The 14,538-nt window shown below is 42.1% G+C and overlaps 2 protein-coding genes across 3 annotated transcripts in view; one reads left to right on the plus strand and one right to left on the minus strand.

Annotated features, from left to right (window-relative positions):
• The first annotated feature begins 689 nt into the window (after window positions 1-689).
• cfl1 (cofilin 1) lies at window positions 690-7,570 on the plus strand. Its single transcript, XM_005723034.2, has 4 exons — window positions 690-907; window positions 4,548-4,858; window positions 4,945-5,021; window positions 6,536-7,570. The coding sequence occupies exons 1-4, from the start codon at window positions 905-907 to the stop codon at window positions 6,646-6,648; spliced, it is 504 nt and encodes a 167-aa protein (XP_005723091.1). The 5' UTR covers window positions 690-904; the 3' UTR covers window positions 6,649-7,570.
• Window positions 7,571-9,618: 2,048 nt separating this feature from the next.
• prss23 (serine protease 23) overlaps window positions 9,619-14,538 on the minus strand; it is a 5,606-nt gene continuing 686 nt past the window's right edge. The window contains exons 1-2 of one of the 2 annotated variants that reach the window (XM_005723035.1): window positions 12,953-13,187; window positions 9,619-11,254 (exon numbers count right to left, since the gene is read on the minus strand). In XM_005723035.1, coding sequence (XP_005723092.1) covers window positions 10,134-11,237 — 1,104 coding nt within the window. In that variant the 5' untranslated portion in view covers window positions 11,238-11,254; window positions 12,953-13,187 and the 3' untranslated portion in view covers window positions 9,619-10,133. Of the gene's footprint in view, window positions 11,255-12,952; window positions 13,188-14,538 lie in introns of those variants that run through there. The other variant, XM_005723036.2, reaches the window with a different exon arrangement.

Genomic DNA, 14,538 nt, shown 5'->3' on the forward strand with positions numbered 1-14,538 from the left:
GCGAATTTCGGGTCCCTTGTTTCCTTATATGGTGATGAGCGTCGCAGCCTGGCCCCTCCCTAAAACTGTGAGCGAGGCGCGTGCACTAACCGCCGCCGCCGCTCACCGTTCGCTTCCATATTTGGAAGTGAGTTCGACAAAAACCGCAAGGAGGGGAGGGCAGGGGAGAGGAGAGGAGAGAGGATGGATGATGAAGATTTTCCTCCCACTCTGGAAACCCGCTCCGCGTCCGGCTGGGAGATGAATGTCGGTCATTAAACAGTGACAGACTGGTCTCAACTATCAAACACCCCTCACGCGGTTTATGTAATAATTATTACGGCTTTTAAAGGGCAGTTAAAAATGGCAACTGGAATAAACGCTGCAGTCGTGCTAATTTTACTCATCATTAAGTACCACTGAAGGTTAAATAGGTCTCACTTGCCGAGATTTGTAGGTTTTTTCACATTTTAAGAAAAACACATATTCCCATAATGCACTCTGTCATCGGTTTGGTATGTTTGATTTGTTCACGTACACTTGCCGCCACCACCCTAATGAAATATACATATATCAGATGGCAATGGGAAAATTGTGAAACGATACATATTATATATTTAAAAATATTATATATTTAAAAATGAGTTGACAATTAAACCAGGCGCCACTTAGTGCCTGGTTTCATTTTGCGTGGATTAGATTCGAGGCCCTCTCTGTGTTATCGTCATGTTTGTTAATGACCAGTAGGCACAACAGCCGGACTACCGCGGTTAACAGACATTCACTCCCGCTCGTGCACTTTGGTCTAACCGGGGCCGCGCTTAAGGGCGCGTTCACGCTTCGCATCCAGTGTTTGTGAGCAAGAGCGACGATTCAATCGCCTTTTCAATTTCTACGAGACGCAGACGAATCCAGAGCTACAGCTATGGTAGGTTTAACACAGCCTTTTCGTACTTTTGTGTTTTTTATGCATTCTCGATGGCTTTTCTGCCTAATAATGACTCAGTTTAAGCCCGCGGGGAATTTTAACTGGGTTTAATTTTTAAGTGTTTTAGCGTCACTCGAGCCGGCTGTATGCCGCAGGAGCCTGTGCTAGCGCTTGGCTAGGCTGGGGAGCTGACTAGGAAACTGGATGGCTAATAATGCCGTAACGCAGTGTAGTCTTTCAGTGTTCGCATTCAGTGAACTTTCCGAGCGGCAATTTTCACACGATGGAGATAACAGACTAGGTTAATCACTAACGATTTTTTTTTTTTAAGTAAAAGCCACTGGCGCCATTTCGTTCATCTCCCAAGTGTTTCGCCGACAAAAAGCCGCTTTATCGAGGGGCCCCTGTCTGAGTTAACGTCCGCACCGTTGCCATGACACTGCTCCGGTGTTTCCACTGCATCATGTTTCAGTTATTTCACCTGTGCTCGCCCGTGTTCCCGCATCACAGGGCTGCGGCGCTGGCAGGTGCAGCAGCACCCGTGCCTCCGGGGCTGCCCGCCTAGCTGTATTGTTAGCCGGAGTAGCTGCGTTACAGTGCAGCCAGAAATGACACCCATTATGGCGCTAGCTGAAATTTTCTTCTTTGTCTGTACACGGCTCCCATACTGACGCTGTTGTTTTAAGTGCAGGTGCATTCGTAAAGCATTATTATTATATTATCCCACAGTGAGGGCAAAAGCACAAACCGCATGATTGTGGTGGAGGGACGCCGTGAGAATAAATGTGCGATTTGACAGACGACCGGTCCCTTTTAGAGCAGTTTTGCCTTATATAGCAAGCTAGCGTTCACATGTGCGTGTGCTGCATTCATGGCCCCACCCTGAATTTGGTGCAAAGACCATTTTGTTTGGGGCAGTATTTTTTATTTTTTTTATGTCTCAGCGATTAGATTGGACCTATCGCAACTGCCCCCCCCGTAGCTTTACTCCGTTTCTTCAGGGAGGAACCGCATCTTTGACCGGATTATTACCGTTATGAAACACCAATTTGGCAGCGTTAGGGGCCGCTTACTAGAAGCTAGCGGGGCCGCTGTGTCTTCACGTTCGGCGCTGCGCATCTTTTATTTTGCGCTGCGCATCTAATTCATACAGCTGTTTACTCACGCGGGTCGGGGGTAAAATAAATAGATGTCTATTCATTCATTCATTCATTCATTCATTCATATGTGAAACACTAGAGAAGCAGGGATAGTTTTCCCCCACCGCCCCCAAAGGGAAAAATAATGTTTATCTAAGTACTATCGCCATTTTCCTCGCTATCCTCACAGACGTGCACTAAATCACCCCGAGAGTCTAGACATAAGCCTGCCGTGGTCTTCCAGTGAAATTGTCCTGCAGCATAAAGGTGAGAGGCCTGTAATCCTGATAAGGAAGACTTGGACTGTGACTCCTTTGTACTGATTCAGTTGAACCTTGGCGTCAGTGATTATCATTAGATAAGATTAGAGCTGGGTCTGAGCGCAGTCATAACGGTTCCACACAAAAAAAAACTAGACATTTTATTATTATTTAACAGTTGCAGGCCATGTTTGGTGGTTGTAGTCCTTATCCCTTCCTTCGAGGAAGAATGCAGTGAGATGACTGTGCTTTCTCATGTGCAAAATAGTGTGTGAACTTCACCAAACTGCAAAGGCACGGAGAAATGGTGCAGTACCAGTCTTACTTTATTAAGTAGGGCTGCTCACTGGTTAATTATTACTCTGGAATTCTCATTATCTTACAGGCCTTTAACGCCCTGAGCAAACATACAATGTCTGCCCCGGGCTGCTCCCCCAGTTTTCCGTGTTTCCTGCTCCATTATTTCCTTTTCATTGTCTTTTTTTTTTTTCTCTCCCATTGCTTGGGGGATCTGTTTTTTTTCCTTTCCTGTAAGGGGCCTTAAACAGAGTCAGAAGACATGATTGTGACAGTGAACTTGGGTAGCCTGTATTATACATTTCAACAGAAGCTTCATTGTTCATGACTAAGGGCGACGCTGAAATGCTCAAAGCCTGACCACACCCTCACCCACGTGGTCATCTTTATAGCAGAGATGCCTGTTGCGTGGAGAAAGGCCGAAGCTGGGTAATGTTTTATAACTGCTCGTCCAGTCATAGTCACAGAAGTGTAGACACACCTGTTAGCTGAACTTACAGGGTTTTTTTATGTTCAGTGTGGACTTTGGACAGTCTAGACTGGCCACAGTTTGCCGTTTTGTTTTCACTATTCCCTTGTTATATATTATTGAGGAAATTGTGTTTTTATGACAAAATCATCAGTATTTATTTAATTGAAACTCGTGAAAATATTCAGTTTTGTTTTATCCAGCCCACATCTGGTAATCACCACATCTTTTGTGCGTTCAAGCCTTCTCATCAGTCACTGGGAGTGTTCCTGCTCTCTCTCTCTGTGTGATGGTCACATGCCACCCTCTCAGGCCATTCTTCAGCCTAACGATGTCTGTATTTACTGTAGTTGTCACGTGCGGCCTGTTGAAGACCACAGCCTCGCGTTGACGAAGCAGTGACTATAGAAAATGACAAAAACCCACCCTTTTGTTTGACTCAAGCTTAAAATACATTCAGTTCCTGTGCATCTCCTGCCAAGTTAAACAGTTACTGTAAAAATATACCATCACCTTTTATAGTAAATGCAGAGGTGCTGAAAAATTCCAGGGTTTTTTTTTGAAGAAAAGAAATTCCAGCAGACCTGAAGCCATTTCTGCTTGGTTTGTATCAGGGAGGACACAATTATAATAAAAATGAACGTGGGTGTTTTACATGCCAAAATGTTCATGGCATTGTTTTTTGAAAAAACTCGTGCAGAGTCAGACAAACAAATTAATAATTATTCCAGTGATGGGCGAGGAAACAGGTTTCGGAACCTTTTTTGAACTTTCTCTGTTGGATGTTTTTCCAGTCTGATTAACATATTTGTGTAAACTATCTAGTGTTTGGTTTATGTTCTGAATGATCAAAAAGTTTTTTAATTCATTGTAAACAATTGAAATAAAAAGTATACTTTAAAAAAACATTAAAGCTACCTCAAGTGATGTATATGAACTTGGAAAACTAAACAAAATGAAAAACAAATTTAGAGGAAATGGCTTTTTAGTTTTTAGTATTAGTTAGTTTGGTAAAACATTGTTATCACAACTTTCCTAATGAGGTAATATCCTGGATAACCTGTTTCTCTGTCAGATCCGCCTCTTGCTTTTCGCATCTGGTTTCAAAAGATGGTGATGGCAGAGACGCTTAGTTCAAGGCTTCATAACAAGCCTTCATAAACTAGTGGATGACATCAGTGGCTGCATCGATCTTTTATTATGTGGATAATACTCACATTTGAAAAGTTAAAGGCATTTTTTGCAGACTTGTTGATGAGTAGAAGCATTAGTCAGTTCACATTAATAACATTTTGTTCTTAATTTTGGAACTTAATAAACTAGTGGCTCCGTATTTTGTGAATTATGAGTTATATACTGTACTGAAGCTATTCAGGCATGTTAGGGAATTACTTGAATTTTCAAGAGTTGTTTTAGGGCAGCTGTCGTGATTTTGATATATGAGACTCTGTATTAACACATGGTTCGATCCTTAGGCCTCCGGTGTGAAAGTCACAGATGAAGTCATCACGGTCTTCAATGACATGAAGGTGCGTAAGGCTCAGCCAAATGAGGACGAGAAGAAGAAGAGGAAGAAGGCCATCCTGTTCTGCCTGAGCAAGGACCTGAAGAACATTGTTCTGGACGACGGCAAAGAGATCCTCGTGGGCGACTTGGGAACCACCGTGCAGGACCCATACCAGCACTTTGTGAAGATGCTGCCCCCAAACGATTGCCGCTATGCTCTGTATGACGCCACCTACGAGACCAAAGAAACAAAGAAGGAGGACCTCGTCTTTATCTTCTGGTGAAAGCAACCGTTATTACACATTTAAAAGTTTTTGAGCTTCATTAAATTGACATTAGAGTTAAATTGTTTTCCTTACGTCACAGGGCTCCAGATAGCGCTCCCTTGAAGAGTAAGATGATCTATGCCAGCTCAAAAGATGCCATCAAGAGGAAATTTGAAGGTGAGTGTCTGGTTGTGATCAGAGAATCATCAGAAACAAGTATTCACACTTGATCTTGAACCACACTCAAACCTGAATTATGTAAACGCTCTCGAGACAACACAACAGAGGGTATCACCTGACTCTGCTGTCGCCCTCAGCTCACAAAGGATGAATGCATCTTTGAGTTAATTGTTTTAATATTGTTTTAATAATGTCAGTATTATAAGTGACGAGCCCTCAGTCCCCAGTATCACAATACTTTATTGATCCATAGGGAAATTATGTATTGGATGTTGTTGCTCATAGATGCGATGGGTGGATCCTTTAAATGTGGCCACATGTGAGCTTAAAGATGAAAATAAGATTTTTGGTGAGTAGAGACGCTGTTGCAATTGTGGTGTTTAGTGAGGGTGGATATAACTGTGAAACCCAGCACTGCACAAGACTTATGATTGTCATTTTATTAGCCAACGAGCTTTCTGATTCTAATAATGATCACAAGTTGCATGTTTTATTAATTAACATATGAAATTAGTGGTCAAGTCTGTAAAGTCATCTGGGATGTGTTTACTGAGGTCTCAGATTGAGGGAACAGAGAGTCATTTTCACAGTGCACTTCCATAAAGAGGTACCCCCTGCCGGGCTGCAGTCAGCCAGAGACGATCATGAAGTGAAACATGACTTGAAGTGTTTCTTTTGATCAATAAGTTTGCTGATGGTGTCGCACCCAGCTTTTATATGATTTTAAACTCATCATGGTCCCAGTATTTTATTAAGGTTAAAAACAAGATTTGTGGCACAAGAAGGAGCTTTGTTTGTTGTTTTTTTGCAAGCCATAAAATGTTTAAGAACCACTGCCCTATGAGCAAATGCTTGGTGATGGTTGACATGAAGACGAAAGAAGAAAATGAAAAGAGGAGCAGAAAACACGAGAAACTAACAGGGCCAAGCTACAGGAGAGAGAAAAGACAAGAATTAATGGCATGCTGTAGTGGCATCTAATAGGGCTCAGTGCATCATGGGAAGTTCATCAGCAGTCTGAGTCTATAGCAGTGTAAGTGAGAGTGGTTCAGGGTCCGCTGATACAGCTCTAACCATCAAAAGGAAAGTTTAATGCTTGATCTTGTGAGCAGAGAGGAGTGTTTGTCCCCTGAACCCAACTGGGAGAGGAGTCTAATAGCTGAAGAATCTGGCTCCCATTTTACATTTTAGAAACTCAGGAACCACAAGTAAGGTGGAGTCTGAGAGGGGACTGCTGTATTGGGATAATATGATACCATGAGTTCGTTAAGAGCTCATTTAGGACTTTGTGTGTCTGTCCACCTTAGGTTTTTGTTTGTTTGTTTGTTATTTAAGTAATTTTGTATTAAAATGAAGTGGATTTGAAACGCTTCCAAATGTCAGGCATTGTTTGTAGGATGAGTGAATATTTTCTCCTGTTAAACTTGTTTGTCAGTGTACATTCATCAAATGAGCTCACCTGCTGAGTTTTTTCCCCCCTTGATGCATAACTCTGCCTGTCTATTTTGCAGGTATTAAGCACGAATGGCAGGTGAACGGTTTTGAAGATCTTAAAGACCGGCACACTCTGGCAGAAAAGCTCGGTGGCTCATCGGTAGTCAGTCTGGAAGGAGCTCCTTTATAAATATCCCTCCCCCTCTTCTCCGGCTTCGATTAAAGCCTTTCAGACACATCTGTCGGGTTTAGCTGTTCATTCCAGTATGGTGTGGAGAAGGGCAAAAGCAGAACCAGCATCAATTTGTGGGACTCTCGGGGAGGGATATCATGGGTGGGTTTTTGGGGTCAAGTGACAGTTTTAAAAAACGACAACAACAAAAATAAAACAACAACAAATCAGACTGTCATTCCAGTTCATGCAACGTAAAGATTATGAACAAAACACAAAGGAAAACATTAAGATACAACTGAAGAAGGAAAATGATGACGATGATTAAAACTTAAATACACACAGTTCGTGTTTAAGGACAGGGTTTCATTCTTTCCAGGTTCCATTTGACTGACTGCAGAGAAAGAGACGGTCAGCAAACCTTCTAGTTTCCCAACCACTGAATCCTGACAGATAATTGTTCCAACTACGTTTTGGTTTTTTTTGTTTTTGTTTTGTTTTGTTTTTTTTGCCAAACTTCTAGTTAAGTTTTGTAAGTGTGTATAGTTGAGTAGGTGTAGTAATGAACTAATTCATTTGATTGCAGGAGCTGTATAAAAACACTCTGGGGGAACACGGTTAAATATATATAATTTTTTTTCTTTGTTTTGTTATTCCATTGTTCTTTTTTTTTTTTGTTTTTGAAAGGTTCCAAAACTTGAGCAATTCCTTTATATTTCCAGTTCCGGGTGAGAAAAAAACATGACATTTGATGTAGTGAACAGACATTCCTTGTACTCGTTAAAACCAGGATTTCCTCAACTTAAAAACTTTGGTGTTATGAAGGTCTGATGGGAAGCGATGTGTATATGAAAGACAAGTGGTCAGAGTTTAGACTGAATACTGAATGGTGGATGTTTTGTATCGTCTCCTTATCTCTAATAAAAAGCACTAAACTACTGACACGTGCTGCTCTTGAGTTTGTTTACTCTCAACAGTGTTTTGGCTTTTTGATGATGCGTGACACAGAATTATTTTTAGTAGCTACATGGTCATGGGGGACCAGTATTTAAAGCACAACCTGCATGTCCAGTCCAAGAAAATCTATATCATTTTGCATGAAAGTGTCCTATGTTCAGTTAATGTACTGAACAATATTTCTTGATGAAATATTCATGTTGAAAATCTTTACTGACATATTGCCAGCAAACGACAGTCGGTGAATACCAAAATAAACCCACTGAGGGCATGCTGTAAAATCAAAATGAAAAAACAAACACACAATGCAATGATCCAAATCCTAAACACAAAATTTATTCACAAAAGAACACAGGAAAGATTCCAGCTGATCATCAGCCTCTCATTTATTTTGTCTCATGGAGTCTCCAAATGTTTCCCGTTGGCGGTAGAATGACTGGTTCTTGCATAGCACGTTTCTACTCAAAGCAGGTATCGAAATGGCAACCTGCCAATTAACAGATGACCTGCTCTACCTCCTGAGCTTCAGCCACTCCCAAGTCTGGGCTGCAGGTCAGTTCAGCACCCGGACTCTACAGCTGTGAAGCCATACTGTTGTAATAGAAGCAGTATGTGATTTAGCAATGTCTTGCTGAAATATGCAAGCTTTCAATGAAGCTCCATCGTGCAAAAATGAAGCAATGTATGCTTCCATTGCTTCATCTTTGCATGATGGAGCTTTAAGCTAAATTTGTGGACTAAACAGTGAACTTTTTTTAACAAACAATGATTTCTGGAAGTGCTCCTGAGCCTGTGCAGTGATTTCCATGACAGAATCGTGGGTGTTTTTAAAGCAGCGCTGCCTCAGTCCCCGAACATCACAGGCATGCAATATTGATTTTCAGCCTTGTTCCTTGTGCACACAGATATCGTCAGATTCTCTTAATCTGTGGATGATAATATGTACTGTAGATAATGAGATATTCAAAAATCTTCACAATTTAGCCCATCCTTTTTATTGTAAATAAAATATGGCTTTATGAGATTTGTTAACCGTTCTGTTTTTATTTGCATTTTACAGTGTCCTAACCTGGAATTTGGACTGCAGTTTCTGAGCCAGGTAGACAGCTGAGTTTACCTTAAAATGAGCCAGATCATAAAATAAATACAATAAAATCATGTAATTTAACACTAATGTCTTTAGTTTGTCTTTAGGTCACATGTTGACACTCCTGTGTTGGATTCCTCAGCCTAAAACAAGGAGTGGCGATCTTTTTTTAGTTCCTGGGCCACGTATAGCCGAAATTGTCTTAATCAGGATCAGTCTGCGAAACTATCTCTTAATAACCCTTAAAAAAAAAACAAATGAAAAAAATTACTTGTCTTTATTTAAGCGTAACAAATTTTAAGTAGATTTTGAAAATGTTCACATCTGAACATCTAAATGTCAACTACTGACACCCACCTAGCCTGAGATATCTTAATAAGAGTAAGACGTCTCAGTTTTTGCACATTACAAAGAAATGCTGCCATAATAACTGGCAGCTCATTACCTAAACTCTGCCCCACAATTAAAAAAAAAGAAAAACAGCAACTTTTATGGATTATTGACTTTAAAAACCACAATTTTCTGTCTTTAATGGTTCATTGTAGAGTGGAGTAGAGTCGGTCCCCTACCGATCACATGTTGAGTTTCTCGATCTCCAGCTTTGGGTAAGACACTGAACCCAGTGCAAAAGAATGATAGGTAGAAAGTGCTTAAAAGCATAGACTAAAACAAATAAATGTGTGAGTGAATGTGGTTTGTAGTATAGAGTGCTTTGGTATGAGAACCGTCCAAAATGCACACCGCCTTCATTTTGCAAAGCCCGTCAGACAGGTTTGAACCTCCGCTTGAGGCACGGCCTCTTCTGTTCTGCAGTTCTGCAGACTCCTCTAACTGGATCATCACTCCTCCACAGCGGCAGCAGGTGTTATGACCACAGGAGGGCAGCACAGCACCACTCCTGAACCAGAGTCAAGACTATGGACACGCACAGTTATAAATCTCTGTTTATTAAAATATACCAAGCATTTTTTTAAAAAATAAAATAAAGTCAAAACTCTGTGTTTCCAGTCCGGACCAAGAACAGCAAACGGTCTCCGCTCTCAAGATACCAAAAGCCAAGTCCCCAAAGCCAGAGCAGGAAAGATGCAAATACAGCCTTGGTGGATTACATTTGTCCACAGTAGGAAAATAATGTGCAGCTACTGACACACACATGAGTTACAGTGTTTTTTCCCCCTCTTGTTAAAAGTGGCTTCTGTTAATGCTGTGGAAACACTGACTTATTAATCTGACTGCGAGTGAAAACATATTAAAAGATGCCGTTCTGATGATCTCACAGGCTGGTTTATTTAATAGGCCCAGAGGTTACAGGGAGCAAATTAAAGACAGGAGAGAAATAACTCAGTGTTGAAATGGATCAGATATTTGACCCTGTGTGTGTGTGTGTTTTTTTTTAAGTCATTTTGAGCTTTATTGTGTTTTTCATGCTCTGCTTTAAACCTCCTGCCTTTGGTCTTTCTCAGTCCTGGACACAGTCTAGCCGGTTTCCATGAACCCAGTAACAGATCTGAGCGAACTTTAAAGGAGTGATGCGCACGGCCACATTATAATCCCGGTTCTCGCCATCTATCTCCAGCCACTGGTGTCCAGAGAAGATGCCGATGACCTTCCTTTCCCAGCGCTCTAAGTTGTTGTCCCACACTCGGCCGTATACTCCAGAGCCACTGGCTCCAGGTCGGGCATCGCAGTGCTGATATATCAGGTCATTGGACTCTTCTTCCACGGGACAAAACCTGTACACGAGCTGCCCGGGCCTGTCGCTGTCGAAACCGGAGAAGTGGATGCGATGGCCTGCCAGATCGTCAGAGGACGGAGCCACAGAGAGGCGCATGAAGGGACGACGGTGAGGCCAACGCAGCTCCAGCAGGGCATAATCGAACTCCATGCTAACCTCCTGAGGACCCTGGATCCAGCCCTTTGGCACACGGGTGCGTCTCACCCGCACCCAGTGGACCAGAGGCTTCTTGGCAGAAGTGAAGTGTGTTTTTGTGCCGTTGATAGATGGAGGGATCAGGAAGCCCACCCTGAGCCTTCGCGCCCCATTGACATAATCCTTCCCATCATGCACACAGTGTGCAGCTGTAAGGACGTGCCGCTGAGACACGAGAACGCCGGTGCAGCCGGTGGAGATCCGCACAGCTGTGGAAAAAGGGTAATCCAACAGGAAGTTGTCACCTTGTATGTTAAAGCGGCCATCCGCTCCATAGATCTGCCGTCTCACACGCCTGGGCTTCACTCTCCAGGGCGAAGGGTCAGCTCCTCCTGACTCTGCGTCATCCTCCACATCTACCGTGGTGAGAGTGCGCGAGCCGTCGGCGTACAGGGTCTCGAATGCCAGTTTCTCCGTGAGCTGCTCTTCCTGCTCTCCTCTGTGGAAGCAACTTGCGTTGCAGTGAGTGGTGAAATCCAGCTGAGCGTAAGCACTGAAGCGGGAGCGGGCGAGAGGCGTCGGAGCGTGAGGGACCAGCGTGGGGACGTGGGCTGGAGGAGGGTGGAGGAGAGAGAAGGTGAGGGGGAGCTGAAGAAGCAGGTGAGTCAGGAGGGAGCTCCCAGACGGCGTCATCGTGGTGATGGAAAACACTGAAAGGACACAGAAAATGATCAGGCATCTCTGAGATCGCATGGATTCCTGCACGTTTGACAGGAACGACAAATGTGGAAAACATTCCCAAACAAGATGCCCCAGAAATACACAAACTCTAATCCCTTCATAAATCTGCACTTGTTTTCAGATGATTATTGATTGTAAATCACACCACAAGTGAGGTCAGCTTAGAAAGTTTTATGTTGCAACGCAGGCCTGAACTTCATGTGGTGTGGAGAGGCAACAATGAACCTCTTGTTCCTTCAATATAGATTACCAGGAAAATGGGATTTCAGCCCAGTGGAAGCAGAGACGTGGTTTAATGTATGACAAATTACAAAGAAAAGTCAGTGAAAGAGTCAGAAAAAAAGCTCTAAAAAACTCAAGTTTGTTAAACTTCTTTAACAAACTTGAGAGTTTTTAAAGGCACTCGGATGTAAGGAGGTATTTTTCATTAAACATTAACTATGTTACAGCGTACACAAGGCTTTCGGGCTTTCAGGGCAGATTAGCAGGGATAAGCAGACACTTGATCCCCTTTAAAGACTGTGGATCCCCAGGCACTCATGGCACGAAGAGAGCAGGTGTGTAAAAAAAGTGAAAAGGCTACAAGTCCAGGCAGGGCAGCAGAACAGAGCATTACTCCTAACTAAAGACAGGGTGGGGCCTGTCCACACACCTATGAGCTGCCCCATAAAGCACTGTAACGGAGGTAGAGCTGCAGCAAAGGGATCCTGTAAGCTGGGAAAGTACAAATATCCTTCCATGGCAGCTGTGAGGACATTCAAAGTGGTAACAGCCTGGGAAGACGTGTAATCCATGTTTTAGGGTGTAAAATAAATGAAATAGTTGTCTTTTCACAGCCTTTTGTTTAATGTTGAATGTTTTAGAGAACTATTTTGATAGAAAATAAATAAAGATGAAAACACGGGAAAAGACACATTAATCTGGAGGAAAGATGGTGGGAAAGGTGTGGCTTTGTGGCCACTGCAGTAACCTGAGATCATGGTGTGTCTTTGAGCAGACCAAGTGCAAACAGTTTTTGTATCGCATATCAAAGTCTAGCCCTTACAGGAAGTGAGTCCTGATGTTTGGATTTGTTTTTACTTATTTTGGTAAGCAGTTAGGATAAGATAAAGAAATGGCTGTGTCCTACATTACAAACAATCCATTTCCTTTTTTTTACACTTAAAATATATTTATAGAGCTGTTATATCATATTTGTTGCCCTTTCTGCTGACCCCAGGTCTTTCCAGAAAAGAACATTTTTAATCTCAATGAGATTTTTTAAAGCATATATAAAAATCACCTTGCCAAAAACTGATTTCAGCTTTTACCTTGTTCCTGAAATGTCTGGTTATCATTCGAGAGAGACTTGTTTAGCTGATTCTAGGTCAACAAGTCATTTAGAACAGTTTAAATATCTACAATCATCCAAGGCAAGTATCTAAAACCCTGCAGAAAACTTCCCGATCAGCATCTGATCTAGTCCATATAGATCATATGCTGCAGTGAGATGGACCGTAGCTCAAAGTTTGCTTAAAAAACTTCTTAGAAAATCTTTCAACCACCTCATTCAGGAAATTGTTCACGTACAAAAATAATTCGTAAATGTGAATGTAACTCGAGTTTAGCGCTTTATGTGTCCCAGTAGAGACACAGCAGCAGTTCTCAGCCAAGCCTCCCATTATTACCTCCTGATTACAGATCGATAGTCCGTGTTTACATCCCAGTCAAGTTCTCCTCCCCATCAGACGACTCCTTCGGGATCATTTCCCCAGGTTGTCCTCCACCTCTGCGCTGACAGGTTAGCTACTTTCTCCCACCTCCGACAGGTAAATCTCATAGGCTCTTTTACAGCGCGTGCACATGCAGCTCCAGGTGTGGAGCGAGTCTCGGGGCGTGCCGTGAAACCTGCTCTGCTCAGCCTGAGCGCCACAAGTAAAACCTCGAGCCTGAAAACAAGTGTTTTCTCTTCATGCACCGGCCGGCCTCGCGGTCCTAGTGCCCCTCAACTTCCCGCCTGCCAGGGTGCCGAGGGGCAGCACGCGCTGTAGTTTTACAGGTTTAATCATAAGACAAAGTTAAACGGACTTTTCGACTGAATGGTGCTGAATGGTACTGGTTTTAAACGGTTTATAAAGTTTTCCTTCTTTTAAAAAATACATGAAAAGTTTTACATGATAAATGTCAAATCACAAATCATCTTTCTACTGAATGTTCCTCAGGCTGCCCACAAATTTCAATTTAAAGCAAGAAAGTTTCGGTTCAATTCAATTTCATTCAATTTTAGCTAAATAACACCAAATCACAACAACAGTTGCCTCAAGGTGCTTCATATTGTAATACAATAATAGAGCAAAAACCCCAAAAATCAAACAACTCCCTTTGAGCAAGCAGTATATTGGCGACAGTACATATTGTAAATCTCCTAAGGCTTTCAGTTCTGGTCAGACATTTGCATGCACTCATTGTGGGCGTGAATGCCATGGTAATTTGGGGCTTTTTACAGCATGCATCTTTAATGACTCTAAAAAACAATGTGTGCATAAGTTTACGTTTATTTTAGATTGTGTCTCATTCACACAGGGTCACATACATACAATAATTTAAATCTTTTAAGTGGTGCAGAAGGTTCTACAATATCTCTAAACTTGTCCTGTTAGAGTCTCATTGGTGATCATGATTGAAAACAACTGATAGCTTCTCTTTGCCAGCATGAAAAAGGATTTGTTTGACAGCACTCATTGTATCAACCAAAACTCAGAACAATGGGAAAGTCCAAGGACCTCAGTGAAGAGTGAAGACATAAGAAGGAGAGCTGTAGATTTACACGTGCTTGGAAGGTCTCACTGAGCCATTTCTAAACAACTGCAGATTTCAAGATCATCAGTTTAAAAAATAACATGTCAATACCAGTTATTCTGATGTGTCACCACTTTTTTAAAGTCTGGTCTTCAAACTTCATGCCCATGGTGAGTGCACGTGAGCTGCCAAGCATAACTGTATATAAATCGCTAATAAAAGCAGCCTACTTTTTAAGTTTTTGTTATACATGTAATTATATGACTTAGTATTAAATATGTGAGCATTCTGTTTGTTGCATGGGGGAAATTATATAAGTCTCACTGGACATATAGTTTATATATGTCGTTTTGGAGGGAATGGGAAATTCCCTTTATTAAAAAAACTCTTTCTGTTTCTTTCCATAACACTCTCCCCACTGTAATATCTTTAGTGTAGCTCTGTTGTGACATGAAGACTTAACATTCACTTCCAT

Source organism: Pundamilia nyererei, unplaced genomic scaffold, assembly GCF_000239375.1.
Source record: "Pundamilia nyererei isolate P.nyererei 1_Seehausen unplaced genomic scaffold, PunNye1.0 scaffold00008, whole genome shotgun sequence".
Classification (NCBI taxonomy): domain Eukaryota; kingdom Metazoa; phylum Chordata; class Actinopteri; order Cichliformes; family Cichlidae; genus Pundamilia; species Pundamilia nyererei.

Excerpts from the sequence above, each read along its gene's own strand:
- cfl1 (XM_005723034.2), top strand. Across the intron at positions 4,859-4,944 it reads GACCTCGTCTTTATCTTCTG|GGCTCCAGATAGCGCTCCCT; the intron begins GTGAAAGCAACC and ends CTTACGTCACAG. Across the intron at positions 5,022-6,535 it reads CATCAAGAGGAAATTTGAAG|GTATTAAGCACGAATGGCAG; the intron begins GTGAGTGTCTGG and ends TCTATTTTGCAG.